General features: G+C 47.3%; 1 protein-coding gene across 6 annotated transcripts in view; it reads left to right on the top strand.

Moving 5' to 3' along the window:
- LOC116940310 (rho GTPase-activating protein 24-like) overlaps nt 1-18,431 on the top strand; it is a 92,008-nt gene that overhangs the window by 16,978 nt on the left and 56,599 nt on the right. For 4 of the 6 annotated variants that reach the window (XM_032949955.2, XM_076065708.1, XM_032949954.2 and 1 more), the window contains exon 2: nt 16,944-17,137. In XM_032949955.2, the coding sequence (XP_032805846.2) occupies nt 16,961-17,137 (177 nt within the window). In that variant the 5' untranslated portion in view covers nt 16,944-16,960. Of the gene's footprint in view, nt 1-1,320; nt 2,274-9,973; nt 11,589-16,943; nt 17,138-18,431 lie in introns of those variants that run through there. The other 2 variants (XM_032949952.2, XM_032949953.2) reach the window with 2 other exon arrangements.

The following is an 18,431-nucleotide window of genomic DNA, read 5'->3' on the forward strand; positions in this document are numbered from 1 at the left end:
GATGCGCGGGTTAGAGGGGAGGCGCGGCACATGCCTTGCTGCTCAATGAATCCACAATGACTTCGCGGTTGACGAGGTTCAGAGTTTTTTCCAAGACCCAAATAATGCAAATCTGCCGTATGGGTGTACGTTGAAGTCGAAAACAAATCGCTTCAGCAGAGCCAGTCTGTGCCGATGCAAAACAAGAATGAAAAATTCAACAAAAAAATCGTAGGCCCGCAATTTCCCTGCAGATCTGCATGACCAATTGCCACCTCTACGGATCGTTGTCCGCAAACCGTGTTCGATCTGCCGCGGAATATTGGAAGAGTCGCAAACCGTCAATAATCCCCACATTTCAGGGATTCGCTGCAATGGGAATTGTGGCTTAGAAGAATAGGCACAGAGGGAAACGTACGTATTCTAAACATAAACTCCACTTGGATAGATCAAAATCCTAGCTCCTGTACTGCCTCCAACAGGCAACTCATTCCGCTGTTGGGGTTGGCGTTTCATGCGCATGATGGCTGCTGTTTGTGCCATCGATCAACCTGTAACCTCCCAAGTCTCTGGATCGCGCGTGTATCCGACTGTCGGATGTCTGTGTGTGTTGGTTGTACGTCGAACTTCTTTCGCACCGCACGTAGCCAACCGTGCTAATCGGCGGTGCGGGGAAAGACAACAAAGCGATGCATGAAAACGGGAAGGACGCGTGTGAAAGGTGGACAGGTGAAGAAAGAAGGCCTTGGCATTGGCATTTGTTTTGGGGTTTTCGTTCTCTCTCAGTGCAAACCCACACGGGTGGCATCCGGCTTGAATCTGGGCTGTGTGGGCGAATCGAATGTAGGGGCCGCGTTGGCGAGCTGCGTGCCCGCGTGAAATCTCCCGTCGTTCCCCGTCGTCGATGCTGCTGCTGCTGCGGCTGCCGTGAGTCATTGAGTTAGACTTTCTACGACTTCCCTTGCTGGAGCTGGAGCGGGTTGGGGCCGTGGCAGTGCGGCAGCCGCGTGGCCGCATTGCGAATTGCTCCGGGCGTGGCAAGGTCAGGGCTCTGCCGTGGGCTTCTCTCTTTGCAACGCTTTGGGCACCGCTGCTCGAACACACGGCACTGAAATGATGGCAAAGCTCGCAAAAGCCACGGAGAGTTTATGTTTATGCTTCCGGCCCATGGGGAACAGTCTCGAAGCGTGGGGTAGTTATAATGGCTATGGAGGTCCGTGAAGCGTTACAGTATTTTAAACTAAGAAATGGCACGGTTCGCCTTTCGCTCCAGAAGTTGTGCGGTGCTTTGGAGGGGTGTTTTACATAAAAAAAAACCCCGCGTGAAACCGAGCAATGTTTAATTGTACTTTTAACACACCCACGATGTTACTGTTGACGGTGCAACAATTTGTCGCGATGGTTAGGTTTGTCGTCGTTGCTTGATGGACAGCAGTGGCTAGGCAGCGTCCTCTCTCCATCGTGGTATATGATACAGGCGGACCGGACTCTGCTTCATAATGAGCGCACGGAGTATCCGGCAATTTTGCATCGCGTCGTTTTTTTTTATATTCGCACGACGGTTCAAGTAAGTGATTAAATAATCTTAGCTTGACGCCAAAGTTATTTCCGAGGTGCAAAAGGACTACATTGATATACATGAGCTTTTGTTTAGACATCTGTCATTGGGAAGTAGCGGTAATTAATCCCTCCACTCCCCTCATTTCCTGGCAATCCTGGGAGGATTTGTAATGGGCAACTGACGGCTCCAGATCGGGGCCACGCGGGTTTAATTCTGCGGGAATCAGCTGTGAGACAGAGAGAGAGAGCGAGCGCCCTCTCACTGATGCATGCTAACGGCACTTGCCACAACAGTCTGTTAAGGCTATACGGGGGATCCTTGTCTTGCCCTCACTGGGCACATGCACACATACGCGTACAGCCCTGTATTTGACTGTTCGTGCTTGTGGGATTGTGGTCTCCTGATCACGGATGCGATTGGCTCCAGGCCGTCATTTCCTTCAACCTGCCACGTAGTACTGTAACGGCGATGTTCTTGACAACTTCCATTGCATTTTCTCGAGGCTGCCAGTGACTGCTGCTCACGGAACGGCTGCTGTTATTATGGAGCCCGCTTAAGTCCGGAGGATGCTAGGCTGTTTTTATTTTATATCTATTTTTCTTTTTAAAAACCTCAGTTTAATTTATTCCGTCATTTAAAATTTCCTTTTTTTGGCGAGTCGACGGCTAAAAGATGTCACTCAAGCAAAGGTTACAGTCGCTTGACCTGGGGAAAATGGGCACCAATAAAATAGGTAAGGCTGCTGTTGCTTGTTGTGCGCGTGTGCGGTTCGTGCTGTGTGTTTTGGACATGGGTGCCCAAGCGGCCCCTTCCTCATTCTCGTGTGGCCAAGCGCTGGTTTCTCGCTGGAGCCGAATTGGTCTCTTCGCTGGCAAACCCAGCGTCATGTGCATCAAGAGTTCAGTTGAAACATTGAAGGGACCAGTTAGCCTGAAAGGGCCACGTTTGCTGCATCGGTTTATACGCTCTGGCAGTTCACTGTGGGCGAAAGAGAGAAGTTGAGCGGTCATAAAATAAAGTCTGAATGTCATGAAAACTCAGCCTTCCTAATGTGGCACTTTCCAATTTGGCGTTTTTTTTTCAAGCTTTCACAATCGCGAAACGGCAGTTTTAAATTACATTACTTCTTGGTACTATTTTAAAACATCTAAAAGTAGAAAACACTTTTTTTTCTCTCTCTCTGATGCTGAGCAGATATGGTTCATGCGTTATTGCCTCTCCAACTCGTGGTCATGGGTTTCGGCAGGGAGGGAAGAATTAGGGCTCCCGGCTACTTGGCACCGTTGACTGAAAAACAGGCGGCATATGCTGCGGCACAGATGTTGAGTTAATATTTGTGAGACTGAGCCATTTTGACTGTGCGACTGTTTATTGCCCTGGAACGGCCAAGAACTATCGCCTATGTTCACTTGCCAGTCAGGCCTGTAACAACATAAAGCCACTATTTGGAAATACATTATTATTATTCTCTGAAATCATTTTTGTTGTGCCAAGTCACATTTTAAACGTAAAATATTGTACGTCCTTTTCTTTATTCCGATGTATATGACCACTTATACGAATTCTGACTATTTTGTAAGTATGCCTATGAATATGTATGTATGTTGAACTTCTTTCGCACCGTAAGTAGCCAACCGTGCTAATCGGAGGTGCGAAGGAAGGACAACAAAACTAAACACAAAAAACGATGCAAAAGTTGTTTTATGCACACTGTAATGTACTTGTTCATTAGTCAACGTGTTAAGTACCATGTACTTCACATTTAAAAACACGCTTATGTGTATGATCTAATATTTATGTGAAAAACAGACGTGAAATGTGGGCCATTTCTGTTTGCACTTAACGTGAATGTATTGCGAGGAAATATTATCAAGTGTTTTGTTTTACATATGGAAACCTTTTAGAAAAATAAATATATAGCGCAGTATAGCCACAAACATTGCTTTCCATTTGCAGCAGCTTGTAGAAGGCCTACTGTATAATGGATTTTAGTTTAGAAATGTGTTCAGATTAGATTTCATTGTGTGGCGAAGGTGTAAGTCATGATGGTACACCCACTCAAAGATGACTTCATAGTTCACGAGTGTATATTTGTTACTGACCTATTATTTACGTGTGTTGCGGGGTAGCCTGCAGTCCTGAAGTTTTTGTATAACATTATAGAGTAGAGTGCACTAGAAGACTTCCAGGCATCTCCTGGGTCCTGTGGAGGGATGGGGGGGGGGGGCCTTGGGGCTTCCAATTGAAACCTAAAATTTGTAAAATCTAAACTACTCCAAGTAAGAAATGAATAGACAATACCATTAAGGTTTTTTTTATATTTCACAAACAACTTTTTGCCCATTTTTAATGCTAAAACATGTTAGGAAAAACAGTCCCCTAGGTGCTATAAATTGATAGGCCAGTACAGGATTGAACAAGACATTTGTAAACCGAAATTGACACGAAACATTTTTTTTTTAAGAATTGTTTAAAGTTATTTGTTCTTAACCTGTCTTTTTTTCCCTCCGCTTAAGTGACTTAACTTTTTGAGCATAAAACTCACTGACTTTCAATTAAATTGTTCAAAGTGTTCAGAGTCGCGTTGGAAGAGGGCCATAAATATCGTAAATCAATCCACGGTGGCCTTTACACAGACGTTAATGGGTGTCGAAAATCAGACAGTCGTCCGCCGGATGTAATGTTTCCCAAATTTGGAAATCAACATTTTTACAGACATTTAAAAATACGCAATCAATATTTAACTGAATATTGTTTCACAAACGTTACGCGCTTCAAAACAATGGGCTGTTAGTGAACAAAAGAACCATCCAGATAGACAAACAGAGCAACAGACAAACTCACACTCGCTCCATTGTAGTGTGATGGTGATATATATATCGGTGTTTTTGGACTCAAGTTGGTGCTCTTCACGCTGAGCTTAAAATCGTTGATACGTTTCATATGGCTACGGCCTGATGACCACAGTACCTGGAATGAGCCCGATTTCATAATACACTATCTCAGAAGCTAAGCAGATTTGAGCCTGGATAGTGCTTGGTTGTGCAACTACCATGCATAACAGGAGATAATATCTGCGGGGCTATGTGGTCGGCAGCAGAGGCTAGTACAGAAAAAAAAACAGTGTTGTACTGTACTTCCATCCTGCATCTATGCTGTCCACTTTCACCAACCTGCACTAATCAGCGTGGTGAAGTATGGTCAAGTAGAAATCCATATAGAGTTGCCACCTCTCCGGGTTTGACGCGGACATTCCGAGAATTGTGACTTCCTTTACAGTGTGTTCAGGTGGAAGAAACTAATTTGCACCGAGCTCTGATACCGGTATTGTATTGAACCGTATTCCGTACAGTTGTATACTGCACAGTATTGATAGACCTAGGCTTATTGAGAACTATGTCTGGGTTTGGTCTGTGGAAATGGTGATGATGAACCCTACCGCTATAGGGTATGGAGAAATCCTCAACAGCCAGCAGTGGATTAACGAAATGGCTGCACACACCTACATAGCCTGGGCAGTTGAATCTGTACAAAACTGGCCCTTGATTAATTATTTTAAAACCACTGCCTCAGCCAAGAAAGTCAGCTGAACGGGAAGATCTCAGGCAACACCCAGTTGCAGCAGATTCTAATCTATCCCAGTGTGTGGCAATATGTTCAGGAGCTAAATGCCAATTTCAAGGTCTGCTGGCCACGCAGGGGCTTCGGGAGAGAGTTTGTGTCGTGTTGCTATTCCTCCTCCTCCGTTGAAGGAGTGCAGGCTACAGTGGTTTACTGTGTGGTCCACAGTTTGGTGGACATGGGCAGCAGATATGACTTGGATAGCATTGACCCGAGAAGTCCCACAGTAAAGAAGACTTGTTGAGCTGACCAATACGGTGTAATTGTAGGCATACGGCACATGGCCAATACCTTTTTGAGAATTGTCCATTAAACATTTGAATATATTTTAATGCTTTTCAACTAAGGGTAAATGCCGTATCCATCAGCTCTGTCTGTAATAGCGGGGGGAGGCGGGGGGGGGGCGACTGTGCAACTCTTGTGAGGATGATTCGATGATTGTGTTGCTTTTAAGGGCTAACCTTATTGAAAATAGCCAAACTAATCCAAGGTTTTCCCAAATCTGGAGGCACAAACTAGTCTGAAAAGTGCAAATACGCCTTTTTCCATGATAGCTATCTATCGTGTTTTTAATAGAGCTGATCAAATGCTTCCGATGACAAAGGCGTTACATAATCCATGCCCATTCATTCATGGTATTTCCTGACCATGTAAATACGGTATTACAGCTATGTTTTTTGTTGTAGCACGTCAAGATAGGACTTTGAAATCAACTCAATGTTGGGTCGGCGCTACAGTATTTTCATCGGTCACACGATGCAAACCATTTTGGCCCTCCTATAGCACAGAAGCCCACTCAACAATGCTTCCGGCAGAACAGATTAAATTTTACATCTTCCAGAGGCACAAAGCCAAATGCTTCTTGCGAGAACACTTGATGACAAATGGGATAGATAGGCTGACGTAAGTGCGTGCGGCTGTTGGGCCACACGGCGATTCCATATAGACGGGGCAGATTCGTTGCAGATGTTTTGGTCGGGGATTCCGACAGGAGCCTTGTGCGCTCCCGCTCGCGCTTCTATCACAATTGTAGAAAAACAAAACACCCGCATTCACGGCGCATTTGGCACCAGGGCTCAGCCAGTGCGTGTGTGGCCAGCAACTGATCTTAGCGTCCGTTCGGTTGTGCAAGTGCAAGTTGGTCTTCGGCTTCACCATTGTCTTCATTGACAGGCTGTGGGATTTGATTAAAAAAGACAATGAGATGGCACGGATTTGCTCATGTTCTTCCCACCCGGAAAATCCTGCCTCGTCTGAAAGTCGTCTCCCCAACACGGAACTCCCTCTCCCCGAAGTCCGATCAAGCGTTCTGTGTCTGGAAATAATGGCCATGCTGAGAGCGACAGTGGTTGCCGGTGAACTACTTGGTGAAGTTGCAGCTCCCGCAGTTGCTTGGCTTACGCCACTGCCTGACAGAAGTTTTGCCGCCGGGTTACACGAACGTTATCATAAGACGTGCGAGTACACATGCTGTACTTTACCCCACCACACACACATAACCTGCCGACCGACCGACTAACCGTGGTTTACCCACTTACACTGCTTGCTGGGCAGATTTAAGAAACTTGGCCATTGTTTCAAATGCCGTGCCGGGAGATCAAATCGAACCGGCAACCTCTGGGATTGCAGGTCCAGTGCGCAACTCACCGTTATGCCATGCCAGCACACCCGATGAAGGTTCTATTCAATCGATGTTGCTTCCAAGGTTTTAATTGTGTTACTGTGATACCCCGATTTACGTCTCTCCCCCCTTTTTACGTCGTTTCGCAAATACCCACCCACTCAAGCCGCTGACAGCATCGTCCGTCCTTTCTCGCTGTCCGTCGCCTCTCCACCCACTACCGCCCCTGCAAATCGCTTTGATCGACGTCGTTTCGATATTCGTCGTCGCATCCTTTCAGGAACGCATCCCCGACGTACGTCGGGGTACTACTGCATTCTGAATGTGCCAGTGAACGTCGGCGTCGCCCATTCTGAGCGTGAGCGTAAGATGCTGCGCAAGTGCGGCTCTTGACCACTCGTGCTCTAAGCCGGAGCAAAACCAATGTTCATTCACACCGCAAGAAAATAACGGCGTCCCTTTCTCGCTCCACTGCTGGATGAAGGCCTCCCCACACCACATCGGTCGTGGGGGTTGTTTCGCCATACCTCGCCACGCTGGTCAGTGTGGGTTGGCGAAGGTGGGGGTGGGAAATCAGGACCGTTTCAGATTTCGCTCGCCACAGATTGTGTAGCCACCGCTGAGAATCGAACTCATTGTGCTGTCTATTTACATGATGTAAAAGGTAGAAATAAACGCACCAGAGAGACAGCTGACATGAAACTACTGCTGCGGGGAAAGCGGCGAAAAACAACCGTGCCAGTGCGTGATGAATGTGCCGTTTTTGCCGTGTTGGAACGCAGTACTGTACTGAGTGTGCTCAACAGAATTGGACTAACTCAAATTCCGAGGTGAGCTTACTATCTGTACTGCACACACCTGCCTAAGCTGCTACGCATGTGTGGAGCGATGCCTTGTCATAATTGATTTAATTCACATCGCATGCAACGGACCACGAGTAGATTCATAGTCGCACTGGCGGGGGGGGGGGGCGCACGTGCCCCCCCCCCCAATAATCTGATCGAAATCCCTAATTTCGATCGAAATCCCTAATTTCGATCGGATCATTGGGGTTTGTTAGTAACTACCTGTACTGCCCGGCTTCGCCCGGGTAGTACATCTAGTATGTGCCAGGGACTCTATGAGATGATAGGACTATAGTCTGAGTCCATAATTGGCAATAAGTAACGTCAGAGCAGTTATAAGTGACTCAAAGAATTGTGCGCAGTTGCGTATACAGTACACGACTTCCCTGAAGGCATTCACCTTCAGCGAGCGCGATGCCGATCACACAACGCGGTTCGAATTCGACCCTCGATCGATGGCTGCGCCATCGCCGCACAACTCCTATCATTTTTAATTGCTGGAGGGGTTGCCCCCCCTACCTGAAAATCGTGGTTCCGCCATTGCATAGTCGCACATTTGAATGCAGTTTCGAATTACTATTTGTATTGTGTCCTACAGTTGATTGAATAAATTGGTGCTCGAATTTGTACAGAGACAAAATTGGACTGACCAACTGCCCAAACGGCCCATGTTGTGACCCATTATGCAGATCGGCCCTTATTTTATGATTTACCTTGCTCTGCTGGGGGTCAGAGTTCACATTTCGTGGTGTCCTATGGAAAATCATTCCATGTACCAGCAAATTAGACCTCGTTAATTGGCACGCAACGATTCACCCCTTTCCTCCTACCTCCAGGGTGGTAATTTGATTCAAGAATTAGTTGTGTTTACCTCGTGTTTGTATTGTTTCTTACGTTTATGCCCCTTCGTACAATTGTGTTTGTAAGCCTTGAAATTCTTGCCCTAACTTGTGCGTAATATTATCATGCCGATTATTGCCATGCAGTTTCCTAATTTAGTTATTTGCGCGTATGTGTTTTTTTTTCAATTTGACAAATGGTGCATGCACAAGATTGCCTACTCTTCCGAATTACGTCGCTGTAGCTTTAACGTCTGCCGTCGCGTGAACGAGATGGTAGTGCATTTTTTTTTTACATTTAATGCACCCGCAGTATTAATCGGGGCGGCCGTTGGACCCGAACCGTGAGCCCCTCTGTAAAGGAGCGGTGAAGGCTGTGCCGCCGCTGCCGAGTTTCCACACCTAGGCCGCGTCACCGCTCCGTGACTCGTGAGACAATTCGGCAGGGAAATGTGGTCTCGCCATTTGCCACCTGCAGCCGTGTGGTTTACGTACTTGCCAAGAGCAACACCCCGAACACGCGTTGCAAATAATTCTAACCTAATAACGTTAACCTTGTTCGTGAATAGCTGAATAACAATTCCTACTTGATAATTGGCAACACGTAAATATTATTAATTTAATTGGTATGTTAATACATTTCCAGTAATCTTGATTGGAAGCTTTCGTGACTGCAGGAATCCATGCTCTATGGTTCTTTTGGTAAAGTCACGTGGTAGGTATAAAATAAAATAATTCGCGACGTCTCGGGCGCAACACAAGCGTCCGTCATCAGGTGGTGACACAACACAAGCGTCCAAAACGCCGTGATTTATTTTATTTTATACCTACCACGTGACTTTACCGAAAGAACCAAGGAGTATACGTTTTCAGTAGTTAAGAACATACACAAATGTGGCAATACTGTACATGAAATAAGTTCAGAAGAATACGTTTAGAAGTGTATTACTCGAGTAAAGCCCATTGACCCATTCAGTTCCTTTTCAAGGGTAGAGTCAGATTTTTTTTTATTTTGACAGCAACCAGTTCCTTTGGGGACGTCCATAAATGACGTCACGCACCTAGGAGGGGAGGGGGTCAGACATTTGTGACGATGAGTGACAAGGGGGGGGAGGGGTTGAGAAATGTGACGTCACATCAAAATGCGCAACTTTAAATAAATATAGACAACACGTTCTACTTAATTAAATATACTTTTTAATAAATGTTTCCTCCTACAACATCAGAGTGCAGCGCCACATTAAATACGCACTACAATGACAATAGTTTAAAGCAGTTTGAAGCATGGTTTATTTGGGGGGGGGGGGGGGGCAGAGCTTTGTGACGTCATATTTGCGGGGAGGGGGGGGGTCTGACTTTTTGTCACGCCGTGTGACGATGGGGGGGGGGAGGGGTTAAAACTCGTCCAGAATCGCGTGACGTCATTTATGGACGGCCCCTTAGTCATTGTGTTTTTTGCACAAAGCGCGGAGGCCGTGTTTTTCTGTACACAGTCTTGCGTGCGCTGCTTCGAAACTCGTCAAACGCTGGATGCGATCGGTGAAGGAAACGGTCACGCCTCAGTGGGTCCCCCCAAACAGGCCAAGGGGAACTAAGAGGAACAGGAGCGCACCTTGTGAGCTTCTCCCTTGCTCCCAAAATTTTGCGCCGCTTCAATTTTCACCGCCGAGCTCGGAACGCCCTTCTGAGATGCGGTGGCCGCTACGCACGAAGCGCCGTGTGGGATGATTGAAGCGCCGATGGCAGATGGCGCAAAAAAAAGAGATGGGTTCTGGCTTATGGCCCAGATTGACCTTAATCCTGTCGGCTTTTACACGCATGTCCACAAGCCCGCATTGCGATGAAAATGTTTGTCGAGTCTCTGCGTTATTGCGGCAGCATAATGCACTTTTACAATTTCCGCTGACATACACGGGGACGTTGTTCCTTAAGGCCGTGGCTTTTCCCCACATTTCCTTATTTTGGATGTTCTTCATTTCCATAATAATTCAATAGCTGTCAACTGCTACTTGAGCAGACAATGCATTTGGGCAGTGAGTCAATGGAGGATGTCACGTCGGATACTTAACAAACGTTGGGAAATCGCTTCGTATAATCATGTACATGAGCAGAGTGCATCACAAACACAGAAACACGTTTTCATCCAAGCTGGGATGGTGATTGTGCATTCTGTCTCGTGTATGTACGCAGTCATTAACCCACTCAATAAATAAGGCATTTCCCATCACGAGGTAATTTCCTTCCAAAGGACAGCCCAGTTTAACTATTGCGATGATTTTGGAATGTTCATCTGAGGTTGGGTAATTTGTAGGTCTGCTGAATTACAAATTGTATTGATGAATTGAGGATAAAATAATCATAATGTTCGAATGGGGTAATTTCAACAAAAACATACAATTTTCATTCCACAGGCCAAAAAACCCGTAGGTTGATTCGTTTATTTGTCGTTGGTGAAGCTCCACGACAAAGCGTACAGTATGGACGCAGTGCCGAAGTGATCTCGGTGCGTGCCCACCCAGCATGCCCAAAAAAATGAAAAAAAATTCAGTTGCAAGAAGAAGAAGAGGAAAAAAACATACACCCACCACCCCAGATGCATGAATTATCAGCGAAGCTGCACACACGCGGTGCACATAGTTCACTGTCTCAGCAGTTGCAGGGCCTGAACGGATGTTGATAAAACTGCCGGAGAAGCCGCAAGCCACAGGCGCACGTTAGAGACTTGAGTATTTCACAGGCAAAACCTCCCCACCCCTCACCAGTCAACCTTATCACCCCTCACCAACATTACGACTCCACGATCACCGCCCCTCTTCCCTATCCAACAAAAGCCGCATCTTCCTTTCTCTCCAAAGCCAGCCTCTTGCCGGCCCCACGTCGTCAGTGCGTATGACTCTTCCCAGTGGTGCGACGCTTGTGTAGTCATCGGCCAGGACTCTCCTTGTGACTCGTGCTTTTTGCTTTTTTAACATTTTAAATCGTTCTGGCTTCGCAAAAGACGGACTTGACGTCCAGACCCGACCCGCTTGCTCCTCCATGCGGCCAGGGAGCGCTCTCTGTCGGATTTGGGCTCGGCTCCCTGTATCCGATGAGAAGGATGTTTCAGGAGAAGCTGCAGTACTGTGAGTAGCCCGGTGCGGTGTGAAGTCAAGTGACTTGACATTTGGTGTGAATTGTTGACGATCTATCTACGGGCGGGGAGGTGGGGTGAAGCTTTGGCGGTTGTTGCCCTGTCACGGGGGTTCAATTGGATGTGAGCGAGGGAGTGTGTGCGGGTGGCACGGTAGGGGGCACAGGTGGTGCATTCGTGTCGGTCATCTCGGTCATCTCGGTCGGTCAACCCACGGCGCCTGCTGGCTCTGTCCCGTGACTTCCTGCCAGCGGGCGATTGACACTTCACGTGGCCTTGATGTGCACCTAGCCTGGCACAAGCACCTTGGGCATGTAACCGCCGCTTTAGTGGCGAATGGCAGTTGTTGTTGTTGTTTTTGTGGGTGGCTTAGAAGAGGATCGGTTTTTGTTTCCATCTTAACCTGGTTCTTTCGCAGTAGTATTTTCCTGGGTGACCGAGAATGACAGATTCCCCCCCCCCCCCCAAAAAAAAGATGTATCCCAAAGTGTGATGGACATTGTGTACCGTAGCGTGTGTGTGTGTCTCGCTATTTCCATCACAATTGGCAGCGGTCCACAGAGAGTGTGCGTGTGTGTGTGTACCATCCAAGTGGGGAGCGGTGGCGTAGCGGGTAGCGCTACGTTGCGTTTCGAACCCGGCTACCCGAGTTCGATTCCCGCCTACGGCCAACAACAGTGACGATTATCTGAACCGGTCCTGGGCCTCCCCTAGGTCGGCTCGGCCTCAAATGAGTACCTGGTGCGGTGTATAGTAAACATCCCCACATGGGAGACAAAGGCGGTCGGGCGTGGAGCTGGGCCACTCACCCCCTCGTGTACCTTTCCAGCCTTCATAGGTAATCGCTAACAGCACTTGCCCCAACGGTCTAAGGCTATACGGGGGGATCTTTGTCTTTGTTGTACCATCCAGGGCTAAGTCAATAAAGAGTGCATTGTCTGCAGGCGATGAGAAGTATAGATTTGCGCTGTTCAGCAGAGGAAGAAAAACCGCGGTACGGCTGTATGAACACCCTTTGAGTTCTTCATGTTTTTGGTTAACCTTTATTTGGTGTGCAGCAGCAGCATTAGCATCATCATCATCATCATCACACCGCTTCGTGTGATTATAGCGATTCAACGTGTTTCGCTATGCTACAGGCCGCAACGTGATTAAAAATGAGTTCATGGGCTTGTCAAGCGGTTTTTCTTGTGGCGGGCAACACGTTTGTTAATTAATTGGTTAATTCGTCACAGCCAGTAAATGAATGCAACGTGTCAATGTACTCCGACGGATCGTTGTGCGCTTTTCACGAATCCTGAAATATTAATTGCCTCGAGCACAAACACAGGTCCCTGCAGGGTGGGCTGGTAGGAACATTGGAATTTTGCGCAATTTTATTTTTACACCCCAACAGCACGAGATTTCACTTCGTTAAAGTATTGAAAGGGGACGGACGGACACATTAATCTATTGCAGGCTGGTACACTCAGTTTACAACTTCGTTCCTACCAGTATAACTTTGCTTTAAAATCCAACAAAAAAGGCATTAAGAGTAATGCGTCACCTTAGTTTGCTTGCTTATGGAGGCTGTTACCGCATTCATAATTATTCATTTCAAATGCACGACTATAACCTTTCACTTTACCAACACGTGCGTAACTTTAAACGCATATTGGAAGGTAATCAAAGAGACCGCTTCATTAAATATATTCCTATTTTGAACGGCAATGATCGACAGCTCTTCGCCATCCGCATGCCCTGTCGGTCATGGGAGCTGTTTGACCAAACTTCACATCGCTGCTCACCGTAGGACAGCACAGCACCGGTCGATGTCGATCTCACTCGTGGTTGGGAGTCAAACTTAGATAATCAGATTCATAGAGAAGTGCTCTAATAACAATGCCCCCCCCCCCATTATTAATTTGCGTTATTTAAAACTAAAACAAGTGGTTGAACCGCATCTGCACTATAGATTATTGAAGTGATTGCAATGGCATTGATGTGCTTTACCAAATGGAACTTTGATCTTCTGGTGGTAATAATTAACAAGATACCGGGGATGACAGCTGACGGAATGTGAAGCTGATTTAATGTTGCATTAAGCAGTCACGGGCAGTATCGTCATGCATAAAGGGCTGCCTGTTCCTTCTGCAATCCTTCCTGTAACTTTAAACGGAAGAGACATCAGAGCCTCGGCAGAGAAATGTAACGCGGCTCACAAGGCTAATATTGTTGGGTAGTATTTTCACAACGAGTCGGGCGTGCTCCGATTACAGACACTGTCTTATTCTAAGAGGCTGTACATTCCAAAGCTACTTGGAGGTATGACTTATAATGAGATGAGACGTCCTCGGTATTAATGGCAAATCCGTGAGCCATGTCACGTGTGCCTCACTTCATGTGTGTTAGCCCTTTTCTTTCCGTGCACTTTTGAGTTTCACCAGTGCATAACGTACACTCGTATGAGCTACCAATAGACCACAGTGCATTCTTGTTTTCGTCCAAATATGAACCTTAATTCGAAACCAAATGAAATTTGTCTGTTAAGAGACACATTTAGTCTCACGAAATGTGTATTTTTCTCCGGTCATTGGTAGACTGGAGTAGGCACGTGACTCGTAACCGCAAATTGCTCACTGAATGTTTTTTTGCTGGGTCACTGATAGACTCGAACAGGAGGCACGTGACTAGTGAGCCACAGCCATTGCAATAGATGCAATGGATGTGGTGTGCCAAGTACAAAGATGTGTTTGTGAGTCGCTGATCTAGACGGACGCGGCTGAAATGAACCCTGGTCTGACCTATCTTGTGTACTGCCCTCTTAGTGTAGTTGTATTATTATGTTTCCTCCAGCGCTGGGGGGAAAAAAATTGGACAAACATTCCATAGCGTCTTGGGTCTCAATGAGGCTTTCCTGGGTAATGTAAAATATATTTTGGGAATTGTCATAAACAAATTCAAGTGGAATATTTGTAGAAGTTTTTTTTTAATGCTATCTGGTCAGAATTTTAAAGCGGTCCAACATTAATATTATCTCGTCCCTGAAATTTTCACTGCACTGCCAATATTTGTTTTTATATTCTCGAAATCGTTTCTGAAATAATTTTCTCTCTTGTTTGTGTTCAAAATTCAGAGCACTCGAATTCATTACGACAGTTGACTGGGGCGACGGGATACCGAGCAGCAGCGTAATTCTCTCTTGACATGTTTCATGTATAAGCCATGCATGAGTCAAGCAAGGCAAAACAGGCATTTACAACGTCCTTTACTTCTCATTGGTTAGGACGATCTATGACTTACGGTTATCATGGAACCAGTCAAAATCTACGTTTTAAATTTGCTGGTGTGTGTGCAGGATGAAAATTCGTTATTTCATGCACTCACCATTGCAACATTACGGTAGTTGAATTCCCATAAAGTAAATATTTGTGTTATTTTTAAACCACAACGACAAAGATCCTCCTTAAAGGCTTACCAGACTGTTGGGGCAAGTGCTGTTAGCGAGCACCTTTGAAGGCCGACACTGCACGCGAGGGGGTAGGTGGCCAGCACCACGCCCGGCCGCCTTTGTCTCCCTAGTGGCGATATTGAGACACCACACCAGGTACTCAGTTGAGGCGGAGTCGACCTAGGGGAGGCCCAGCACCAGTTCAGATAATCGTCACCGGTGTTGGCTGTGAGTGGAAATGGTACTTGGGTCACCGGGTTCGTAGCGCAGCGCGCTAACCCACACACACATGCAACCAATCACTGGTTTACATTCTCATTTTATCCCAGCTGTCAAATTAAGTATATTCAGTACATGTCATAAACTCACATTATTTCCCTTCAATATTGTGTTATTTTAAAGATGGTTTCCGCGGTTGCGTTGTACAGCTCTCCGATGCGTTAGCGACTCGTATCGCATGTTGTCCAGCACCATGTTTGACGTTTCGCTCCACGTTCTGTGATCTTCAAGGAACAGGACGTCTAGCGAAACGTCGGGCATCATGCTGAACACGACGCGGTACAACGTGAAAATGCAGCGGATGGCGATTTCAGAACCCTATACTTTTCACCCTACTTTTTTGGTCACCACGTGAGGATGGGAACCTTCTTGTATGTATGTGTGTATGTTGAACTTATTTCGCACAGTACGTAGCCAACCGTGCTCGAATCAGAGGTGCGGATGTGCTCTTCCCGATATGATGATCAGCATGGGCGTGCAGGACTTTGCCACTAGAGGTCACCTACCCACAAAAAAATTATTTGATCGAGACGAAAATCTTTTGGCAAGTCGAGCAGCTTGCCTTGAGGCCCATGATGTGTTTAGCTCACAATAACAACACTGCTGTGTGCATCCATCCATCAACACCAGCTGCAGTCAAAACATGTTTATGTTACAGACTCACGCTGCCGTGCTCATCTCTGCACGGACGGTTGCGGACAACTCGCTAGGCGGTGTCGCTTTCTCAAAGAAATCCCGTTCCTGGGAAAAGTTTTCTCTTATTCATTGGCGTGGTGGTGGTGGTGGGGGGGGGCTTATAGAACGGTCGTGGCGAGACGATTCATCAGTAATAAAGGAGGAATTTCTACGACTGTAGGTTTTTCCCGGTTGTGCCGTACAGCTCTCTCCGACGTGGGTTTCTGGATTGTCTCCGCGTGTTGCTCGGCACGATGCCCGCGCGAGACGCTTCGCCACCACGTGCTCGGAAACTTCTTCGGGTTCCTGAAGGGGCTCCCGTGGCATGGGGAGACCTCGGGAGGGCCGGGCGTTCACATGCCGGCCGTGACGATCGTCAGGGCTAGTCGGTCAAAATCGCCTCGACAATTGAAGCAATTGGCGTGACCCCGGGGTGCCATCACTGCCCCGGGGTGGGAAAACCCGTGTAGCGACACGAGTCTTGCTGCCTTACCGACAACAACAAAACTAGCGGTCAATCGATTGGCCTCGTCGAGAGCTACTCGGGGCACTAAGTTTCATAAAAAGTTGATTACATAAACACGTTAAATTCACCGCCTGGGGGTGAGGGGGCGGCGGGCTCGCCTTGGCAAAGAAGCTGAGGATCGACGGATGACCGGAGGGCGTCGTCGCCGCGCGCGACTGCGGCTGACGCCCCCCGGGGCTCGCGTTTGCCCGGTGGGGTGGCGCCCATCGTGTTGATCGCCGCCTGCTGGTGCTTGTTGGTGCTTGTTGGCGTCAGTCTGGGCGGGCGGCGCGTTGCTGTCGGGATCACGAGTGGGGGGGGGGGGACTGAAAAATAATAATTATTGACCTGACTTTTGCGGGACCCCGGGGTCCCTCCAAATGATTCAAATGCCGCTTGCTGCTCCGTTCCGTCGCCAACATTCGTGGGGGCCCTTTCCTGGTCGTGCGCGTGAGCAGTCAGGTCTCTGAGCCTGATGGGGGAGCAGACTGGGCTGATCAAGATGAAGGGGCAGCCGAAGGAGGGGGACGCCGTGCGCTCGGGATGGCTCAAGAAGCAGGGCGGCTTCGTGAAGACATGGCACACGCGCTGGTTCGTCCTCCGCCGGGGACAGCTCTTCTACTACAAAAACGACGAGGAGGCCAAGGAGCAGGTGAACTCCCAAAGAAATACTCGGTTGCCCAAAGGCTGGCGTGGGCGATGCACTGGTTTATGTACATCTATGGGACCTTTTGTGCCAGTATGAAAGTGATGAAAAAATAAGAATAGGTTTGAGCCTTGCTGGCAATAGAAACAGGAGGTGTTAAGATGTTCAAAGACCTAAATAGAAACCTTTTGCAAGGCATAAAGAACTGCATTAACCACATGTCCTTGCGGCAAAACATGCTCTGTATGTTCTTTGACCTTTTTTCGCAACGCACGTAGCCAAACCACGCTAATCGGAGGCGCGGGGGAAGGACGACAAGCCAAACACAAAAAGCAGTTCCAAAGAAATGAGTTTTCAATCTAGTTGGCTTCAAAGTGCATAGCTTCAGAGGCTTGCTAAAGCCGGAAGGAAGAGACGTTCCAGACGGCCGCAGAAGCGCATCTGAAAGCGCCACGCGATGTTGGTCAGGCAGTTTGATTGATTAATGGTCCTGCACTTACCGATTCATTGTAAACAAGCTCCTCTCTCGCTTGTCGTTCGGTCGCTTTCTTGTCACTCCGTTATCGCCGCTACAATCGTTGTTGTTCTCGTGAATTTAACGTCTCGATATCACTGCCGCTTTCGGTGACCTGATTGACCCGACTGGCCGTTTCTCTCATCCGCACCGTGTTCAGCCGCCGCATTGTGGGACCCAACATTTAATTCCCACTTCTTTCCCTTGCACTGCTCGACTTTGAAGCTCCCTCCACTGTTCTCTTTGTTCCAAGTTCTTATAACCCTGCTCCAGGAAAGAAACATGTTAATTATTACACTCTGTGCCCTCGTTAGCGTTCTTTGGGTGATTTGCATTAGAGGGCCTGCTATATTCTGTAACATTTGTTGAGAAACTTTTATATCATTGTAGGGTATTGCTGAATAGAATACATTCTGTGTTCAGGCAGAGCTTCGTGGGTGTATAGAAGGATCCAATAATCTTTGGGTGGGGAGAGGGTGGTGCTGTGTTTGGTGCAATGTACTTATGAAACCGAGTTTTGATTCCCGGCCACAATTAACATAATTGGCGAGTGCTAACCGAATTGGTCCTAGCCCCCCAACTCTCCTCGAATCCACACTGACCAGCATAGTGAAGTTTGATTTAAAAAAAAAAAGTATTCCCACGACTGATACGGCATTCATTCAGGTTGTAAGTTGTCACTATTATTATTATTGAGAGTTATTATGTTTCTAACAATGTGCTCCGGAATGATGGCGAGCGCAACTTTTGTTAAATGTGTCTTTCTTTTGTGTGTCTCGGTCATCT

The sequence above is a fragment of the Petromyzon marinus genome, chromosome 8 (assembly GCF_048934315.1).
Source record: "Petromyzon marinus isolate PM22_M1 ecotype Great Lakes invasive population chromosome 8, UKy_Petmar_22M1.pri1.0, whole genome shotgun sequence".
Lineage (NCBI taxonomy): Eukaryota > Metazoa > Chordata > Hyperoartia > Petromyzontiformes > Petromyzontidae > Petromyzon > Petromyzon marinus.